Source organism: Protopterus annectens, chromosome 14.part0 (genome assembly GCF_019279795.1).
Source record: "Protopterus annectens isolate FY-2018-M chromosome 14.part0, PAN1.0, whole genome shotgun sequence".
Taxonomy (NCBI): domain Eukaryota; kingdom Metazoa; phylum Chordata; order Ceratodontiformes; family Protopteridae; genus Protopterus; species Protopterus annectens.
In genome coordinates this window covers 641,575,631-641,598,791 of record NC_056748.1, presented here as the reverse complement: position 1 = coordinate 641,598,791, position 23,161 = coordinate 641,575,631, and the positions used below count along the sequence as shown (strand labels likewise).

Below are 23,161 nucleotides of genomic sequence, written 5' to 3'. Positions count from 1 at the left end.
ACATGTAGCACCAACATTCATTTAAGAAGCTGCAGCATACCTCTTAACCGCTCCGTAGAAGAAATCTGGACAAAGCCAGAAATAATGGGGGGGGGGGGCAAAGGCTTAAAAAATAGGGTCATGTTTTAAAAATTATTCCTATAAACTCAGAAAGTCCATACAATAACAGGTTTTGAATTATTATGTAGTTTCTAAAGGATATGAAGTATGAAACTCAAATGTCTGCCATTATTTGGAGTTATTTAGTGACTTGAATTCTCAATAATTTGCTAGAAAACCACAAATTTTATGAGGAAAACATAAAAAAATATGAGGCAAAAATCTGGACATTTTTTGAAAATATGAGTAGTTGAGCAGTATGAGATGCAGTATCACCCATGGCTTCTTTAATAATTATTATTAGTACTGCAGTCAATCCATAGTGGCAACTGCCACACTCCATAACAGCTTGAGCCTGGGACTGCTGTCCCTTTAACCTACTCTAGGTGTAGCTCTGGAATCAGGAATTTTTGATATTTTAGCATATAACTAAGTCTTTCTAATAGGTATTAAATGAGAAGTTTTTCTTTGTGTGGAAAAGGGACTGACAACGAGCAGGCTTTTATAAAAGCTGATAAGTCAAAGCACAGATTACTTCTCAAACGTCTATAGGCCTCAGAAAAATAAGTGTAGGATTTTAAATCAGTCCAAATAAGAATGGTTCTTTAAACCTTAGATTCTATTGATTATAAAAAAAATGGCTTACGGCTATACATTCCAAACGTAGCATTATATTCTATGATGCGGTAGCTGAGGGCAGATTAAAGGGAATTATAATGGATTAAGACCTGGATGAAAGCCCAGAAAAAATGAGATGAAAGAAGTAAAAGGAATTTCTGACAATACAGAAGATATGCTGATTTAATGGCAGCTCATTATCCTTCAATATTTCTAGAGTCTAGATCTCTGTTTTAATCTTAAGGTGAATCCCATTTATGTGATAATTGTGCAGGTGCACTAGTTTTACCAAAGGTGACTACTATATTTCTTTGCATTTAAGGTGAGGCAGTAACTGATACTCCAGCTGAGAGCAAGATCAAGACCTTGTTGGAGTATTAGCATATCTCAGGGTGAGTTTAGGTTGATTCCTAACTTGAAATTGTTTAAGAAGTTTGTTAGCTAAATGTTAATACCATTTGCCTGTATTCCGAGAAATAGATTTCAAACAACAGAGATTCTAAAATGAAACCTTGATGAATGCTTCCAGTTTTTTATATATATATATATCTATATATTTTTTTGGCGAGAATACCATTTGTCCTGATTATGGACTTTCTACTTGGTAGCAAGTTAGCGATTCAGTGAAATACTGAAAGTGGTTAGATGTATTAGTTTATTTATCTATATACATTGCCTAATCTAGAGTAAATATTTTGCTTTTCCAGATGAGCAGTCATACAGGTTTTGGTGACTTATTGAAAGAAACTAATAAAATTAAGAAGAGATTATTGAACCTTGATAAACCTGAACTGTGAAGGATCTAGAGTCTGATGATTTTGTATATCTTTAGTAATCAGTTAATTCATTACATGGCTTTATAAATAATGACAGAAAAACTCAAAGTTAGCGGGGTCAAATGAAAGTCATCCTGCAGAGAATTCCTGTTGTATTACACTGTGTAAACATGAGGCCAGAATGTTGCCTTGTTGTAAATATTAATGCTGTGCTTATGAACATTTGGGGAAGGAGGGGGTCATAGTTTCACAAATCTAGTGAAATGTCTGCACTTGCATGAGCTCAGAAATAAATGAATAATGACTGCACCATAATAAGCAGTGAACAATGGTAAAAGTATGAAGAATTCCTCACTGTGCTTTCTTTTTACTCTCCATAATATTAAACCCATATAAACCACAGCTGTCACACTAAACATTACATTTCACTGGATTTATTTTAAGACAGAAGCGATATGATCGCTCAACACATTTTTCTAGCAGCATGCTTTGTGGATCATTTCACAATCCTTCAAAATTACACCCTTAAATATATGTTGACCTTCAGCATGTTTTGCAATCTCTTGCCCAGAAATCACAAGCTAATTAACTTAAGTGTGGAACTTAATTCAATAATTCAGTTTGTGCTTTTCTATCACTTCACTCTTCATACATACATGCACGTGCACACACACACACACACACACACACACACACACACACACACACACACGTGTGTGTGTGTGTGTGTGTGTGTGTGTAGATGTGATGTTATGAGGTAGTGCCATATGTGCCAGGGAGGGTAGGACAGTACGTGTGTACATATTCCAGTGTAGCTAGCTGGAGTTGTGTAAAGAATTTTATGTTATTTTATTATCACACTGATTTGTATAGATATTTGAGTTAAAATATATTTGTAAAGTTACTTGTCTTAAAAATGCATCAACAGTAGGTCCTGCTGGACAGAAAGAATGTATGCATGTATATTAGGTTGTTTGATCAAATGTGTATATTTATCAGAGAACCCTGGAAGGGTGGAAAGTTTGAAATTGTGTTATAACTTTCAGATGCTGCTACAGATCTTAGCAAAGTTCTGTGTGTATACTGTACCATAGTCAGGTGACCAGAGGTGATTTCATCCATTGACCAGCATCTGTTTTCTTTGGAACCCTCGCAGCAGCACTTTAGAATCTGACAGAAAGATTTCTGACAGGATATATATCTCACACATCCACACAGACAGAGATAAACATCATCTGGCTTTTGCTGTGGTAAGACACTCGGCACACATCATCTTGCCTTGCTTTACTAAGTAGTCAGGGAACAGTTATTCTTTAGTTAGTCAAGGACATTTAATCAGAATAGTTTAGTATTTTTTTCTGCATCTATGAGAAACTATCCAACTGTATTTTTTTTTCTCTGTGGTTGAAACTCTGTTGTTTATTGTATTCATTATTCTTCAGTTTTCTGTTTTATTATTTATCATTAAATATTTTAATATATTTCATTGTGGCTGGTCTTTTAGAAAATACTTTTAACATCTTGAGAGTACTTTTGCTTGTTTTAGTGACACTGTGGCTGCTTCTGAAAGTCTTGCTGCTTTGTATTAATTTTACACCGTATAATTAGGTACCCTTGGGCAGCCTTAGGGTAGCTAACTCATGGCAGTATGATTACCTCAGAGTCAGCTCATGGCTGGATGTTCTGATTTCTCATTTCGTTCTTAGTGTCTCTACTAAATCTTCTTCACCAAATCATCTTCTGCTTTCTTGCACATATGACTAAACTTCTGAATTCAGTTCTTGACCTTCTCTGCAATAGGGGCAATTTGGCTTCTGCTATGACGCCCTTATGTCTTCATCTGTTCCACAGCTTACATCCTACTGTCCATCTCTGCATTTCATCTTCATCACCTCAAACTTACTCAATTACTCTGCCTTCACTATCTAAGTTTCTATGCCATATAGAAACACTGGTCACATCACTGATTTGTACACCTTACTTTTCATCTTTTGTATCATGCTTCTGTCACACTCTGTGCCAGTTCACTGTAGCACTTCTTGTTCTAGAGCAATCTTTCCTACTTCTCAAACCCACCTCCCAGATACCCAGAGCTGTAACCTTTATCACAGTTTTCCTCTCTATCTCATTTTTCAGCTTCTTCTGACTTCCCTCATTTGCTACCATGGCAATTGTCTTGTTTGTACCAGTTTCATTCCATGTACCTTCAGATTTGCAATCCAGTTTCCTATCATTTTAAGTTCTTGTTCAGAGTCAGTCTGTAGTGTGACATTCTCTGCATACAGCAGCTTGGTTGATATGTTCCCTCTAACCAAGTTGCTATTGTAGTCCATCACCAGTATGCATATCAGTGGGCTTAGAGATGAACCCTGATGCACACTCACTGGTAGCCCCTTCGTAGTTCTGAGCACAAACACTGTGTGTGTTACTGTCACTGAGTCCAAATACATAGCCTGTACAAATTCTACTAATGTTTCCATGACTTCACATCATCACATGGTTTCCTAAATTAGCTTTCTTGAGACCTTATCATACACTTTCTACATACTTAGGAATGCCCATTTTAGCTCCTTCCTCATCTCCAACTTCTTCTCTGCCATCTGTCTCACTGCAAGCATTGGGTTTGATTGTGATGCAACCTGATTTGAATCTGAACGGCTTATCTTTCATCTTACTTTCTACTATTTTAGATATTCATTTATCAATCACTCTCTTTAGCACTTTCATGAAGTATGACAGGAGTTTGATAGCATGTACTGCCCACATTTATGAATATCTTTTCTGCTGTTGTGCTCCGGCATTAGAATGCTTATTCTTCAGTCATCTGGGATACATCTTTCTCTCCTAAGCATGATGAGTACCCTCAGGAGCCATTTCCCTGCTAACTCACCTAATATGTTGATCATATCTGCTCTGACTTCCTCAGAACCTGCTTCCTTCTTTATCTTCATTTTATTTGAGTATTGTATTTACTTCTAAGGTGGGCTGTTCTTCCTCCTTTGTTGTAGGCTGTACACGGAGCAGTACAGCTTCTGTGGGGGTTTCTGCATTCAAAAGCTGCTGGAAGTACGCTTTCCTTCTGCCTTTCATGTCCTCTGGACTTGTGAGCAGGTTGTTGCTGGCATCCCTTATGAATAGTGCCTGATGGCTGATTTCTTTATCCTTCTCTTTTTGCCTTGCAACGTAATAGAATTTCTTTCTGCCATCTGCTGTGCAACTTTCCAGAAGCTGGTAGTTTCTCTGACTTGTTGTGCTTTGCCATTACGAATGGTCTCTTAACCTCTTTATTAGCCCTCAAGTAGTCCTTCTTAGCCTGATCCATCTTTTCTAATTTGCACTTCTTCCTGCATTCCTTCTTTCATGTGATACTTCCAAAAAACTGAGACGTCCTGCACCAAAGTCTTTATGCCGAAAACTGAAGAGATCCAAAAAATGTCTATATGGCAAAAGACACCATGGCAGAGGCACAAAATAAAACCAGATGAAGTTTAATTAAAAACAAAAGTAAGCGCTTTCAGGCAAGCATGCCCATCATCAGACAATGAAAAACAGTTAAAAACCAACATTTAAACATACTGTTGTCCAGTCACATTCAATAGTTTACCCTCCTTTTTCCTCAAAACAGGTTTTAAAGGCACAGTTACATTTAAACCAGGGCTCTTATCGGCCCCTAGTCTTATAATCCACCTTGATTCACTGCACTCAGTTTCATTAATTAAATCACTACCCCTTATTTTTTTATGCATAACTTGTAACACCATAAACTTTATTAGTCCTCAAGTAGTCCTTCTTAGCCTGGTCCATCTTTTCTAATTTGCACTTCTTCCTGCATTCCTTCTTTCATTTGATACTTCACATAGTTCTGTATTCCACTACCAGCTTTCCTTATATACCTTATTTCCATACCTGATTTGATTGCATATTTGTTTTATAGTCTTTGCACATGTTGGTTTGAGATGCTGCCATTTTTCCTTGAATATGCCTGCTTCATCTTCTTCCTGAGGTCCTAAAGCCCTGAGTATTTCCTTAAACTCCTATGCTTTTACTACAGTCAACAATAAGGCAGATAGAAGTGATATTTACAAATCAGCCATTTCTGCCTCCTATGAATTTCCAACTTATTAAGAAGTATCTCCTGACAAGCAAAAAGATAACAGCATGGACATTATTTATACTGCCTTCAGGGTTATTAAATGCATGGGCATTATTAATACCTCATTCAGGTTTATGCATTTATCTTAAAAACTAAGAAAAAAATGAAAATAAAAAATTACAGTACATCTCTGGGGTGCTTTTCTCACACTTCAACTTCCCACCCATGCAGCCTTTCAGGAGAGGATCATTTCAGGTCATCATAGTAGTGCCAGCATTGCTTGCTTGCTAGACAATTGGATTTCGGCTGCTCTGCATGGTATAGGTTGTGCTAAGCACCGACTTTTTTGAAGGGTTCATCATATGAATCAAGAAGACATTGCCTGAAATGGATGTGATGGAGATAAATAAATGTCTTCATTCCATTCGCACACCACTCTGGAGCCCTTTGTCTGTAAGAACTACCAGCTGTTTCTGCTTCATTGGATGGCAAATGCTAAATGGTTTACCAAAATGATAGCAACTCACATAAATACACATAATTGTAAATCTCATTCTATGAAAACATTCAGTGCTCATTTATGCAGTAAATGTTCATGCATCTATCTCATGCACCTACCTTGCAAATTCAGGAACATGATACAGCTGTCAATGACATGCTGAGGATTGTGGCACCATTGCATCAGAACAGAATTGACAGATTCATAGTCATTCATTGTATGCAGATGAGACTACCTGCTTAGTCTACAAAATGCAGTTTAACGTGAACACTTTAGCTTGGCATCACTACTTCAATAGCCAATATTCCATGAGTCATACAATATTGTGATTACAGTTGTGAGACTTACATATGTGCTTTGCTGATAAGGTGTATATCTTCTATTCAAAATACTGCTCAGATATCAGAGACTAGTAAGCATTTTTCTAGTGGTCTGTAAACATGCCACTTAAACAGGTACATCATAATAAACCATTATCTATATGTTTTAATGACCATAGCAGTTTTTAAATGTTTTTTGGTCGGGAAGCGGTCTGTGCTATAAAATGTCAGAGAATGTCAGGGAATGTTGTCTCCAAAGAAGTTTTAATGTACAAGTCCTGCATACTTTGAGTATGTTTTTTCTATTGGGGAGGGGGTTGTTGCATATGCCATATTAGCAAACAAAAGGCTTTCCATTCTGGGGAAATATTACATGACAAGTCCTGCATACTACAAATATGCTGAATGGGAGGGTTTACCATATCAACAGATGGGTTTACATGATATCCACTCTTAGGAAGTATTACACAGTAGCAAAGCACAATGTGCAAGTTCAGCATACTATGAGTATGCTGTTTTGCAGGATGGTTTATACATGCCATATCAGCAGATTATTATCTGCTGTTGGAAGGTATTACATGGTTCCACAGCACAATGTATATAAGGTTTGCATACTGTGAATATACTATTTGGGGGTAGGGAGTTAGACATGCAATATTAGCAGACAATTTTACAATCTTTCCACGATGTGAAAGAATTACACTGTACTGCTGCAAAATACATAAGGTCTGCATACTGTGAACATGCTGTTTTTTGGAGGGGGGTTAAATATGGATATGAATGTTCTCAGTACCTCGATATATAATCTTTGCAATATACACATTTTGCTTTCAACACATGTAATCCAGATTCTGCATGATTCCAGGATGAAGCAGACAGATCCTGGATAATTTAGTTAATGCTGAAAACATTCTGATGCAGATTCTGAAGGCCTATGGCCTTCAGATGATGGGTATAGAGGATGCAGATCCACTATTACAAGACCGGTTGTGACCATTTGTTCTGCAGGTATTCAGTGGGCTGAGGCACAAGAGCATACCACCTGTTGTCTGGTTGGCCCCATCATGACATGCAGAAGGTACAGAAGATTCCAAGGAAGACATCCACCACTTGGAGTGGGTGTCAGGGTCAACAAAACTGACAGACATGGAAGAGTTCCTTTTATCACAGAGAGCATCGATATTAACAGCCTCGAGGAGAATGATTCCTGTTTCAACAGGATTTATACTCAATGAGGCTGTTAATACTGGTGCTGGCCTGACGTAATCCACCAGGCCTCAGAGTGTAACAGACAAGGTTACTAATATACAGCAATTGAGACTATGTATGAAGCATTAAATGAAATGACCAGCTTGTCAACCCAACACGACCCAATAGATATATATATATATATATATATATATATGTGTGTGTGTGTGTATATATATATATATATATATATATATATATATATATATATATATGGATCTGGTTCATTTCACCAAAAGCACATTTTGCTGAATTTTATTTCAGCAAGACCAAATCACCAAAATCACAAATTGCTGAAAACACATTTCGCCGGTTTTCATTTCACCGAAAATAGTAGTGGCAGTGTATATGCCCTTTTCCCCACTGTAGTGTGATCCTGGAGTTAGAATATATAGTTGGGGAGGTGTGTACCTACTTTATCCAGTATATTGTCTCAGGAAATCAGAGCCTGTACCAGCAAGCAGAGGGTACCTGGCAGTAAGCAACATCATATGTGCTAACAGTTCCTGAACAAATATTCATTCAACCACACTCACTTGATGATGTTTAGAATTTGCCACGGAGGTGTCAGACATTCTTATTTGGGAACTAATTCTCACTGCTGTGTTACTATCATAACATTGTAGTTTGTAGTTAAAAAAACTTGATTGTAACTTTTTTACAAAACTTTTTGTTAATTGGACTGTTAGTGACTATAATTTTTGTAGTACCTGCAGTGAGTACACATTTATTTTTAAGTTTCTCTACTTCATTTTTTTATACAGCATTTTAATTTTCATTTACATGTATGAACTGGGTAAATTGGACAGGACAGTGGCACAGTAATTACCACTATTTGCTCAAAGCAAGATGGTTTCCTACCCCATTCAGCTAGGGTGCCTTCTGTATGCAGGCTGCATGTCCTCTCTGTTTTTTTTTTCTCAAGGTACTTTGTTTTCTCCCACATAATGAAAACATACAGTAGGCAGATTGGTGTCTCTCAATTATCTATACAGTATTTGTATATGTGTGTTTGTATGCATGTATTATACAAGAAAGGCCTAGCAATCTACTTCTGTCTCCTATTTGCCTAGTAAACTCTATAGATGATGGCAGATGGTCATGAGGTCAGTATAGGATTCAGAAGTGATTCAACATCATTGGATGGAACTGGGTAAGTGGACTGGTCCTGTGACCCTTTGCAGGCATTATATGGGCCAATTGTATACCACATAGAACTTTTACAGTGATTAGGGATTACATAGAAGAATACAATATTAGCAAGTAGTTACAAAACTGTAATTGTTGTAAACGATTTACAGAATAGAACATGGAATTTCAAAACAGCACTGTATATTTTTTACCTAACAGAATTAGAGAATAAAAAACAAAGTGCTGCACTAGATTCATTTTTGGAACAGAAGAACATGTATATTTCTTGTTGCCTTTTTATATCATTAACAATTCATCTTGCTAGTTCTGTCAATCAACATGTATCTCTTTGTGGTCATTCTTTAATTCCTACTATGCCTTTTGTTTCAGTATTTGGGAAGAGCATACCAAAATTTACCAGTTTTGTGACTTCAGTATGAGGTGATTATGACACTGCATCCTGCATGATTTCATTGCACCTGAATACATCCAAGAGTCTGAAACTAAACCTTTTATTGAGTATACTTTTGTTGTGAGCCAAAGTTAAGTGAAGACAAGTAAAATAACTGGCAGCATTAATATACATTAGAAAAAAAAATAACTGTGGAAAATGTAGATTTCTCATTTGCCAGCAAAACAAATACTCAGATTTTATCATTTATCAAAACATTTTAGAGAAATTATCAATATTAACAACCTACTGGGATTAGCAGCTGAAAAGGAGTGCAGAGGAAAAGCCAGACTGCAGCACTTTATTGAAAGCCTACTTCAACGGATCAATGTGGCTGAAAAACAACTGGAGCAGCATTATAGAACTTCAAAGCTGGGTAACTACACTAAAAATAAACACACGGTATGTTGATGAGGTAACACATTTTTGCAAATTAATTCAACAACATGCTTGGTCATACTGGAACAAAAATTTCTGCTGCTTAATGTGATATTCCTGATTTTTTATTTATTTTTTTTGTATCATTTATGAACAACCATTATGAAGAGTACTTGTATCCATTTTAGCTTTAAAATGATGTGATATCTATATCCATTTCCAGGAAAATGATGTTTACAGTCTGCTCTTAGATTACCAAATTATAATAAATAAGTTATCTTCTTATTAACACATTGACACTAATACTCATATATAAGATGTATACCTGACATCTTCACTTTCCATTTCTATTGTTGAATGATGAGAGTTGGCTGGTCACATACAGTAAATATAGAGGCATTAAAATTCTTCTCCTGATCTTTCTCTGTTTTTCTGACTTCATCCACTACTGTAATTTTCCATAGGTATTTCAAAAACAGCAGATTATTGTCCAAAACTCAAAGGTAGAGCTTATTACATGAACCTGATCTTCAAAATGTATTAAACTGTTTCATTTTGGTGATGGTGAAGAGAATTTTACCAAGACCCTTGGCAGATTTTCAATACACAAAGAAGGCAACAACTAGAGACTGCAGGGACCTAGCAGGGGTTACAACATTGTATTTATCTTGTAATAATGCTGCATTTATGTTTTAGCCATCATAAAGGATTCTAAGAGCATTTTACAGTGAATGTCAAATACACTCCAAATAATGTAACTGCCTGTGAGATATCACAAAAATATATCAAAATCTTGGTTAATGTTCTATATGTCAGTTTAGCACTATTATTACCAAATAAAAGTATGAGTGCTGTAGTTCAACCCCTTTTCATTCTTTTTATTTTTACATATAGATGTGATATCCTCTATGCAGATTATATGTTTCAGGTTGCAATATTATTGTTTGAATCTTTTTTAATCTCTTTTTAGATTCTAGTATCTCTAAAACATCACTTTGTTACTTGGTCCTGCAACAATAACAGATACAGTAGAATCTTATTTTTAACATAATTCTATATTATTTGTCTCCACAAACCTCGTAATTCTGCTGATGTAACTAATTTAGACCAATTACAATCCTATCAGCCTTCTCATAACTACAAGAAGAAAGTATCTATTAAAAAAACTTCTCCATCATCTCTTACAAGAAATACTGCTAACCCTTAAGCAACATGTTTTTGACAAATTTGACAAACTCAAAGAACTACTACTATCCTTTTACTTTTCACAGATGCCATCAATAAGGCCAGAGACAATGGAAAATGCCTGTCTTTTATATTCAAAGACTTGTCAAATGTCTTTGACACAACCTCTTTCAAAAAAAATCCTGTTACAAATGTCTACTCTGTGCCTTCCAGATGATACTGTTCAATGATTTACTAACTACCTATCAGACTCTCAATGATCTGTAAAATGGCACTCTTCTCTTTCTTCTTACCTTCCTGTAAATACAGTGTGCCACAAAGCTCTATTAATATTTTTATTAACAATCTACACAACTCTTCACAACAAGCCCCCCTTATACAATACACAGATGATTCAACTTTTATGTTCTCTGGTGATAGCCTAATCCATCTACAAACTACTGTACAAAATGCCTTTAAGTCAGTAGAAATATGGCTGTGTAACAATCAACTTCTGCTTAATCTCCCCAAAAAAACAGTCTATCATCTGTTTTTCATAAAATCACAAATTCATGAAAAAATAACTTCAGAATCTCCTGTCTAAACTATGCTAAAAATGAAGCTGTTTCACATAATTTTTTTAGGTGTCACAATTGATGACCATCTGAAGCTGAATCTCCACATACAAAACAATATTAAAAAATAACCAAAAAACTTGGAATGCTATACAGAGACAAGAAATCCTTAATTCCACCAGAGTACCTCTAGCCACTACATTACTTTTACTTTCTCTTCTGTATGGTCCTCCCATCCTAACAAACCTTCAGACCTCTCTAAAATCTAAGCTAGAACAATGTTATAATAGAGTGGTAAGATGTCACCCCTACCAAACACACCACTGTTCTTCACATAGATCTCCGAATTGGCTTGAATTACTCCATCAGCTAGCATACATGACACTTCTTCCAGACCAGCTATCAGTGCTATTCTCCACCACTATTTACAAAATCACTCCCTTTGATCTACTGAGAAAAATTGCTTGCAATTTACAAACCACCAATAAAAGTCTGTATGCAAACTGTGTGGCCAAATCGTGGAATTCCATCCTTACGTAACATCTATTCATTCAAGTCTTTATTAAAAGAATTCCTTTCAAACTCAACTTTACTCTTGGTCTGCACAAAGCTAATACTCTAACTCATGTCTTTTATGTTAACTTCAACACTACCCATATTTTAATCCATCCCTCTTATCCACAATAGGTTCTATTTATCATTCCTTTCATTGCTATATTTACTGTGCAATATTTAGAAAACTGTACCATATACCTACTTTACTCCTGCTGCTTTACTTTGCATCCAAATCTCATTCTGTATACATAGCAATTTAATCTTATTTAACTTTTTGTATAACTGTGCATTTACATATTTTTTGTATGTATATCTAAATTTTACGATATTTTTTAAAGCTTTTTCCATGACTTTTGACAAAGTGTGCAGTTTCAATACTCTGTGGGCTAGATTCCAAAAGAGTTGTTCTTAGTGTAAGTCTGCCCTAATTCCAAAAGACTCACTGTCAGTGTAAGTGACTTACTTCAGTGTAAGACCTATCTGTAAAAAGATTTACTACAGGGACTAGGTTCTATAACACCTGCTGTCAGCCTGCTCTCAGTGTAAGTGGCTTACTTTGGTGTAAGACTTATGTATAAACAGAGTTACTGCAGGGACCACGTTCTATAACACCTGCTCTCAGTGTAAGTGACTTACTTCAGTGTACGACCTATGTATAAACAGAGTTACTACAGGGACCAGATTTTACAATGGCTGCTCTCCACCTGCAGTGAGTGTAAGTGGCCACTTACACTGACTTCAAGTCTTTTGGTGGGGATTTAATAAACTCTGTGTAGGAATAGTGTAAGGCCTGGATGGAGTGTACTGTGGCTGTGTCTGTGGGTCCCCCCCGGCAACTCACCTTGCATATTAATGAAGGCATGCTACTGAGGGACAGCTGTGTAACATTGTTACTGAATCAGTGTAAGGGGTGTGTTACAGTGTCCAGAGATGAGTAACACCCCCCCCTGCAGTGTCAAAGTGTTGGATGGCACTGAAATATAGTTAAATATTATATTTTAGTGGTTTTCTTTTTTGTGTGTGTGTGTTTGCATGGCGTGGTGCTTAGCTGTGGACACATGCCAGACATCTAAAAATAGAAACTGGATACTTTTAATTTTAATGTAAAGGTCATGTTTAAGCATAGCTGAGCAGGTTTGCATTGCACAGCGCGGTGTGCTTAAATTTAACTGAGAGTTCTATAGAAATGTATAGCAGTAGTTATCATATCCACATAGCTGAATGGTTACAGTCATGTCCCTGTGTGCAGTAGGTGCATGGTTCGAATACACAGACAGGCCATTCAGCTTTTACATCTAACAGCAAAGTTTTATAAATTATTTTTTGTTTAATGATGTAAATATTGACATTTGTTAACCGGGTTAGTCCAGCTGGGCCAGAAACCCATTTTCAGTGGAGACTCAAGGAAACAAGCTCCAGTTAAACACAAGTGTACAATACATAAAGTTCATACTCCAAGATAAAGGAATTAAAATACATACAGTTAGGAAATACGGTAGTAAAATACATACACAGAATAATAAACTATCAGCAATGAACAATTAATTATATTTTAATTTATTTTCTCTGTAAAAAAATCAGGTTTGCTCTTAGCAAAGCATTGTTAAGCCAAGCCAAGCAGTGCTTAAACAGGACCCATTTTAGCAGTACTTAGCAGTGCTTAGCTGGTTTGGGCACTGCCAAGAAATAACTATTTAGGCAGTCCTCAGCTCAGCTGGTTTGCGCACCACTAAACATTGCCAGTTTAAGCACTTCTTGGGTGAGGTCAGTGGGTTTGAGCAATGCTAAGAGAAGCTGAGCATTTTTAAAAATTTCACAATGGCGGCAAAGGGTTGGAAAACAGCCTTATTTAAGTGCAACAGGTGGGAATACAGCCAGAATCTGTTGGAGTTCGATCTTGGCAGAGACTGTGGCAGGAGTTGGAGAGGGTGCCCACTTTCGGGTCACAGCGGTAGGGCATTTTGGAGTCCAGTGTCATGGTTGGACTCCTTGTGAAAGACCATGACAACTGGCTGCTGCAGGGCCAGTACCAGGGGTTGGAATATAAATCTGAGGCCTGGGACCGGCTGGCATGCGACCTCACCAGTGCAACTGATATCCCTTGAAGAGTTGAGCTGGTGCGTCATTATTATGATGACCTGAAGCATAGGAAGGGGGATCTCTTGGCCACATAGATGCAGAACAACAAAAATATCTGAACCACCATGCTGATAAAATACTCCAAATGTATTAACACAGTATCTGCAACACCATGAAATTAAATGTATGTCCAGTGTTGTTACTCACATGTTGATATAAGGCACTGTGAATATTGCCTGTACGTATAACTGACATGTGCTCTAATATCTTTTCTTTCAATTTACAGTTTGTTTTTCCAATATAGAATGAACAACATTCATTACACTGGGCCAAGTATATAACATTACTGGTGTGACAGTCTGCATATTGCCCCAATAAATATCTCTTCATTGTGCATATGGTTAAAATGTCCAAAAGAAGGGTGATTTAAATAACCTAACAGAGTAAAATGAGACCAAGTGGATTATTGAATTAGGTGCTGATAGAGCCCCAGGTATGAATGGTGTTATTCCTATTAAACCCGCCCTAAAAAGGAGGAGGATTCAGTATTGAATTTTGACTGGATATTGTGTATTTTAAAATCTGTTCAGATATTGTGTATGTTTGTCTGAAGAAGGGTTTTTAACCTGAAAGTTCTTACATACTGTTTTAATAAATTTGGAGTATTTTATCAGTGTGGTGGTTTGGATATATTTTTGTTGTTCTGCATTTTGCCATTTGGAATTACAGACCTTACGTGTAAAGGTTTAATTTAATTCATTTTGGCCACATAGATCCTAGATGCTTGGGACAACAATGCACCACAACTTTGTAAGTATAGTAAGCATTGGTTTACCAAATTCTAGTATGAATATCTGATAGGTACATGTAATGGTGCATTTCTCTCCCCACAGCTGCAGTGGAGAGAGCACGCAACCTGGAGGCCCATGCAGGGTGCCTGGCCAGGTTGTGCCATGAGTGCGGTGAGTACAGATGTATCCTGCAATCTATAGTCATATAAAGAAGAAAGAGTACAGTAGTAACTACCATTAGGTATATCCTGCTTTGAGTATAATGCCAGGTACAGTTCAATACAGATGAAAGCATGAAACCTGATAATGTTACGAAATAAAAAGTTCCTACTGCATTAATAATGTTAATGAAATAAAAATTGCTATTGCATTAGTAATGTTAAAGAAATAAAGGTCAACTGCATTAATAAATGTTAATGAAATAAAGTTCGTTAACGAAATAAGGTTCAACTGCATTAATAATGTTAATGAAAACTGTTCAACAGCATTAATAATGTTAAGGAAATAAAGTTAAACTGCATTCATAATGTAAATGAAATAAAATATATACTGCATTAATTGTGGAATTACAGCTGTCATGCAACACCTGCATGATATGAACTGTCCATCAGTACTGACCATTAGATGTATAAAAATCACTGCATGATGTCATCAGTAATAAAGCTGTGACCTTCAATGTCTGTGTATTTGGGCTGTTTGTCATGAACTTGAGTATTACAAGTGCTGTGAATGAAAAATGGGAATGATACCACTAAGTGAATGAAGGTTAGCTAATAAAGAGAGGGTTTTGCTAAAATGTAGGTGTGGAGCTGTACAATAATATATAACGCATTCTGATATTTGTTCTGCACTAAGAACTTATGTTAACCACTGCATTTTAGCTATATGCATTCCTGATCATAGGTTACGCTGCTGCAGGCAAGAATGAAGCTCTAATAGATGTAGACTGCAAATATACCATCTGCAACTGTATATGGGTCAGGTAGGCAACCCAGCACTCCGATATGGCCTGTGCACTTTACACATGTTTCCACCCACTAGAGTTTCAGTGTGTACACCTGCATTCCATGTATTAATGCACACGTCACCTACAATCTCTGTTCAAGTATCACTGCAGTCTTTTATAATACTCTACCTCTATTAGCAGGTCACAGTTTGTTACCAGGTGAGCTCTAGGCACACATCAGTCAATCAACAAACAGCAGTGGCTTAGTAGCTCAGTTTTATAAACTCTATGTATGTTGTACATTTTTCCACACACAGACCAGGGTTCAAATCCAGGGATAGGTACTACTATATATTTATAGATACAGACAAGTACTACTGAATATTTATAGAAACAGTTATGTATTGTTAACAGATGTTCTTCCCAGCTGTTTCAATGGTATACTAATTTGTGTGTCCAGATTTACTAGTGTGTAAGCAGCATTGTCAGCAAGGTGATAAGATTTCATTAAATAAAATGTCAACAAGTACACTACTATTCCAAGTTAATAAGACAAATAAAACTGTTTCGTGTTGGTACTGCTGTATGCTTGGTACGTTTGTGAATGTCTACAGATAGTCTAACCCCATGTCTGCCAAGGACGACATGATAAGTGTAAACTCTCTGTTCTGTGCATGATACATATCTCTCAGGTGTCACACTGTCATGGATAGTGATCACTGTTTCCAAAACCCTTGGACACAGATTTAACATCCAGTCAATCTTTGTCAGTAGCACACACACTACATCAGTGCACAGTACACCTTGGTAGTCATATATGTTCCCCTGACATGTAATAGTCCCGTGTAGTTGTGTACCTGTAGGTAGTACAGCTTAGCCCATACTGTTCCAAGCGGATAGCTTGAGAGGTATGTATGTGCTACAAAAGCTATAGGGCACTTGTAGACATCAAGTAATGGCAGACCTTAAGAGTAAAGAACAGTACTGTTGCAAACAATATAGCTTATACTTTTGGCAATGGAAAGTCTCTCTCTCCCCCCACCCCTTATCTGCATCACAAATTATTGTTATTGTTATACTATGAGTTTGGTTTCCTTTTCACATATGTTGTTCTCAAAACCTTATGTTGGGCCTTGTGTTTTATTATTGTTATATATTACATTGGTTGCATACTAACATACCTTGTTGAAATACCAATGTTGTTGGTATTTTGTTGTAACTGTTACTGGCATGCTGTTACAATACTGACTGTTATCCTGTTTATTGCTGTGTTGTGTATGCTATGCAATTTTATCATTCTGGGTTCATTGGAACACCCTTGCATGCTGTTATAATTAACTTGTAAATGTTCTGTTCATGACTAACCTATACAGTTTGAAAAAAACCTCAACACCATAGCACTAGTGGATAGGCTGGTTCCCCTGGATCCACCTACCCCACCTCAACTGGCCATGGCACCAGGTCCCGGCATGTCTGGGACTCAACCTGGTTCTGCCTCCTGTCCTGCATTACCTATGGGTGAAACTGACTCAGGGGACAGGGCCGTCCCCCCCTGGGAGTGGGCACAGAGAGGGAATGGTCACCCAGTGACAGCTATCAGATATGGTCACAGTATTGTCCACCAAGGATTCGACAATCAGCTGCACCAGATTGAGGGCAGACTAGCCAACCTGGAGGGGCAGGCTGGCCCTGGTGCACAGCCACCTTTGGGGCAGTGAAGGAGCAGTGGTGACTGCCCATGGGTGGGGAGCTCAGTCCCGCTGCTGCCGTTTGAGGGCACACTGGTCTTTGATTCCAAAACACCCTCACCATCCAAGGTGTTTACCCCCTCATATGTCATATACCACCCCTGTCTGCTGTCTTGTCTGTCTGCAAATGCTACCTCTCCTACCCAACTTACCCCCCAAATGTACCTATAACCCTTCCCCAACATTCCACTCTCTCCTTAAAATAAAAAGGGCATCTGTCCTACAAAAAAATATCTCCTCATACATAGCTCTCCATTTTTCCCACACCAACACCACCCACAATCAATCATTACAGCAATTAATTAACAAAGTTATGTCACCCACATCCCTCTCTCTGGGATGTGAGGCTCCAAATTCCAAATTGTCCACAACCTGTACAGCCATTGCTGTACAAGAAATAGAGAGCTATGGTCTCTTTCCTATACCTATCCTGCACATCCCTACCTGCCTTTCACATTGTTTTTCCCCCTACTTGCCCCCATTTCACCACTTTCCTATCACCCCTTTTTTCTTTTCTTTTTTTTTGGAATTAGCACACGTTTAAGCGCAGCTAAGGGGTGAGTCACGCAGAGTCACGCAAACCCGTCTAAAACTGCTTTAATCACCTTATCTGTTTCGACACTGTTATGCACATTAGCAAAATAATCATCCCAGCCAAGTATCGAACCTAGGACCATATCAGCTATAGCATTGTGCATTAGCAACTAGGCCACTCAGCTCTGATGACAAGTAGGTGTTTCTATAAAATATCCTGATTGCCAGTATCACACTACTTTTACATATAATGGGATAAATGACAGTGTATTTGGGACTGTGATGCAGACACCAAACCAGTACACAGCCAAATACATGTTGATGTATGTATGTGAGGCCTATGATATCAGGTAGACCTGACAACTGCACAGACTGGTGCAGAATGTATACAGTTGTGCCACCTACTTTTGGCATGGTTGTCTCAAAACCTTTTCTGTGTGTTGAAATCCTGGCACGTCAGTGCAGATTGAGGTTACAAAATCATGACAGACTGTTCAGTGTCACACATCATACCCATCCGAACACACATGTTCATGCAAATTCTGTGTAACACACTATATGCTTGCACATATCACTTGCAAATACAGCTCCTATAATATTGCCTCAGTAGCTCTATCTGTTACATTCCTAGCATGCTTTACATTTTGACACCCACAGTGCTGGCTTCCATTCCAGTATGTTGCACGTCAAGTACATGGTTGTCAATACAACAAATAAATAACTGAGCCCTGTACTTTCTAGCAGAACCGGTTGCTGCTACTTCAGTCACTGCCACCCATATTAGCACATCAGAGGCCTGTAGGCTGTGACACACGTCACAAATATGTATCATCATCTTCTTTCGGCTGTTCCCGTTAGGGGTCGCCACAGCGGATCACCTGTTTCCATTTCTTCCTGTTCTCTGCATCTTGCTCTGTCACACCAACCACCTGCATGTCCTCTCTCACCACATCCATAAACCTTATCTTAGGCCTTCCTCTTTTCCTGTTACCTGGTAGCTTCATCTTTAGCATCTTTTTCCCAATATACTCCGCATCCCTTCTCAGTACATGTCCAAACCAACATAATTTTGCCTCTCTGGCTTTGTCTCCAAACCTTCCAACCTGGGCTGACTCTCTAATATACTTATTCCTAATCCTGTCCACCCTTGTCACACCCAGTGCAAATCTTAACATCTTTAACTGCCACATCCAGCTCAAACTCCTGCCTTTTTGTCAATGCCACTGTCTCCAACCCATATAACATAGCTGGTCTCACTACCCTCTTGTAGACCTTCCCTTTCACTCTTACAGGTACTCGTCTGTCACAAATCACTCCTGACACTCTTCTCCACCCACTCCATCCTGCCTGTACTCTCTTCTTCACATCTCTTCCACACTCACCATTACTCTGAACTATTGACCCCAAGTATTTAAACTCATCCACCTTCGCCACCTCTACTCCTTGCATCCTCACCATTCCTGTATCCTTCCTCTCATTCACACACATATATTCTATCTTAGTCCTGCTGACCTTCATTCCTCTCCTCTCTAGAGCATATCTCCATCTCTCTAGCGTCTCCTCCACCTGTTCCCCATTCTCACTACAGATCACAATGTCATCTGCAAACATCATTGTCCATGGGGACTCCTGTCTGATCTCGTCTGTCAACCTGTCCATCACCATTGCAAATAAGAAAGGGCTCAGAGCTGATCCTTGATGTAACCCCACCTCCACCTTAAACGCATCCGTCACTCCTACCGCAGACCTCACCGCTGTCACACTACCCTTGTACATATCCTGTATCACTCTTACATACTTTTCTGACACTCCTGACTTCCTCATACAATACCACAACTCCTCTCTAGGCACCCTGTCATATGCTTTCTCCAAGTCTACAAAAACACAATGCAACTCCTTCTGACATTCTCTGTACTACTCCATCAACATTCTCAGAGCAAACATCGCATCTGTAGTGCTCTTTCCCGGCATGAAACCATACTGCTGTTCACTAATCATCACATCCCTTCATAACCTAGCTTCCACTACACTTTCCCATAACTTCATGCTGTGACTGATCAGTTTAATCCCTCTGTAGTTACTACAGCTCTGCGCATCACCCTTATTCTTAAAAATCGGTACCAAAACACTTTTTCTCCATTCCTCAGGCATCCTCTCACTTTCCAAGATTTCGTTAAACAATCTGGTTAAAAACTCCACTGCCATTTCACCTAAACACCTCCATGCTTCCACAAGTATGTCATCTGGGCCAACAGCCTTTCCATTCTTCATTCTCTTCATAGCTATCCTTACTTCCTCCTTGCTAATCCATTGTACTTCATGATTCACTATCCCTACATCATCCAACCTTCTCTCCCTCTCATTCTCTTCATTCATCAACCCCTCAAAGTACTCTTTCCATCGCCTCAACACACTCTCCTCGCTTGTGAGTATGTTTCCCTCATTATCCTTTATCACCTTTACCTGCTGCACATCTTTCCTAGCTCGGTCCCTCTGTCTAGCCAATCGGTACAGGTCCTTTTCTCCCTCCTTAGTGTCCAACCTTTCATACAACTCTTCATATGCCTTATCCTTAGCCTTCGCCACCTCTCTCTTTGCCATGCACCTCATCTCCTTATACTCCTGTCTACTTTCTTCATCTCTCTGACAATCCCACTTCTTCTTTGCCAACCTCTTTGCCTGTATACTCTTCTGTACTTCCTCATTCCACCACCATGTCTTCTTGTCGTCCTTCCTCTGTCCCGATGTGATACCAAGCACCTTTCTAGCCGTCTCCCTTAATAGCTCTGCTGTAGTTACCCAGCTATTTGGTAACTCTTCACTGCCACCCAGTGCCTGTCTTAACTCATCCCTGAACTCCACCTCACAATTACCCTTTTCAGTTTCCACCATTTGATCCTTGGTGCTGCCCTCACATTCCTCCTCCTCCTCTTTTTGATCACCAACGTCATCCTACAAACTACCATCCTATGCTGCCTAACGACACTTTCTCCGGCCACCACTTTACAGTCTCCAATCTCTTTCAAACTGGCTCTCCTACATAAGATATAATCCACCTGTCTGCATCTTCCTCCACTCTTGTATGTCACCCTATGCTCCTCCCTCTTGTTAAAATATGTATTCACCACAGCCATATCCATCCTTTTCGCAAAATCCACTACCATCTGACCTTCTGCATTCCTTTGTTTAACACCATACCTACCCATCACTTCCTCATCCCCACTGTTCCCTTCACCAACATTCCCATTTAAATCTGCTCCAATCACCACTCTCTCACCCTTGGGTACAGTCATCACTACTTCATCCAATTCACTCCAAAATTTTTCTTTCTCATCCATTGCACACCCAACTTGTGGAGCATATGCACTAACAACATTAATCATTACACCATCAATTTCCAGCTACATAAACATCACTCTATCCGACACCCTTTTCACCTCCAAAACACTCTTCGCATACTGTTCCTTCAGAATAACTCCTACGCCATTTCTACTCCCATCCACACCATGATAAAACAATTTGAACCCACCTCCGATACACCTAGCCTTACTCTCCTTCCATCTAGTCTCTTGCACACACAATATACCAACCTTCCTTCTGTCCATCACATCAGCTAGCTCTCTCCCTATGCCAGTCATACTGCCAACATTCAAAGTTCCGACCCTCACTACCACAGTCCTAGCCTTTCTCCTCTCTTCCTGCCTTCAGCCATGCCTTCCGCCTCTTCTCCTCCTTCGGCCAACAGTAGCCCAATTTCCACCAGCACCCTGTTGGCTAACAGTACTGGTGGCGGTCGTTGTCAACCTGGGCCTCAACCGATTCAGTATGGAAATATTAACTGGTGACTGCATGAAAAGATTTGGCGATGTTTTACGCCGGATGCCCTTCCTGATGCAACCCTCCCCATTTATCCGGGCTTGGGACCGGCACAAAGAAATGCACTGGCTTTTGCATCCCTTCACAAATATGTATAGGTGTCCTAAATGTCTCCTACCCCTCTCTTGATGGCACTATTACATAACATATGTACCAGAGGCACTTCCTCAGCTTGACTGTTATAGGTACCCTCACCCTGGCTATGTTGTGATAACAGAGCTGACACTGCCCCTCACTGACATATACAGCTTGCTGTCCCCCAATGTGTTCACAATCCCTAGTATGACCCCTGGCAGAATGCAGCAGCTGCAGCCTGCAACATATGCATCAGTATGTTCAGCTACCTGCTACAGACCTACCATACCTCTCAAACCACACAACACACATACATAAAGGGTTGGGGGGAATGGGCAAGTGACAGGGACATGTGTCACAGTCTTCCCCTACAAACATACACAGCTGACAGACCAACAGCTACTGCAGGAGCATGCATATTCTGCTGCAAATTATGTATGACACTCAGATCTGTCTGTCTCCTTACTGACCTCAGCCCACATTGTTAAATAGTAAACTGCCACTTAATCAGAAAGTCTGTTGACAATGGCCAAACATAGCATGCAAAACTGTGGACATACCACATAAATCCAAAAAGTGGACAGTATTTCTGCCTACCCTCTGTGATGCTGTAGTCCCCACACCTCGATAATGTCCTTCTCACAGGCCAGAAAAAGGGCCAAGGCCTACATGAAGGCCTTAAATTTAGCACTGCGTTGCCATGCCATTGTCTAATGAAAAAGCAACCCAGCTCTTCTGGATGCAATTAGTTAAGTGTGAGCCACAGACTGGTGCACAGGCAATCACTTGTTTATGAGCATTGCCTACAAAAGGCAAGTTGCAGCCTATGGTACATAGGTCTGTGACTTTCTTTATGAATACAGACTGCACTAACCTAGCATTATACCACAGGATTTCTGCACATAAAGGAGTACAGCACTATTATGTAATAAAATTCTCCATGTCATGGGACACAGATGGGGGGATGCAGTCATGGGAAATAGGATTACAACACTAGGCCTGTAGTACATATCTTGGAATGACATGTTGCTGTTAGTCAGCTGTCAATCACCTACAGGCTTCCCATTTGGCACTGTATGCTGTGATATAGATCACATGTTGTAGGTCTAGGCAGTCTGCTATAAAAGGGGGCACTGCTATGGTGGAAACAGGTGTACTGTGTTTTAGGTGATGGTCTATCATGTCTCTTATCTCACAGGTGTGTA

The 23,161-nt window shown here is 39.0% G+C and overlaps 1 protein-coding gene across 3 annotated transcripts in view; it reads left to right on the top strand.

Annotated features, from left to right (window-relative positions):
• Positions 1–23,161, top strand: part of ZNF365 (zinc finger protein 365) — a 231,455-nt gene that overhangs the window by 98,290 nt on the left and 110,004 nt on the right. For 2 of the 3 annotated variants that reach the window (XM_044056387.1, XM_044056385.1), the window contains exons 3-4: positions 9,175–9,225; positions 9,460–9,637. In XM_044056387.1, the coding sequence (XP_043912322.1) occupies positions 9,175–9,225; positions 9,460–9,637 (229 nt within the window). The remainder of the gene's footprint in view (positions 1–9,174; positions 9,226–9,459; positions 9,638–23,161) is intronic. The other variant, XM_044056386.1, reaches the window with a different exon arrangement.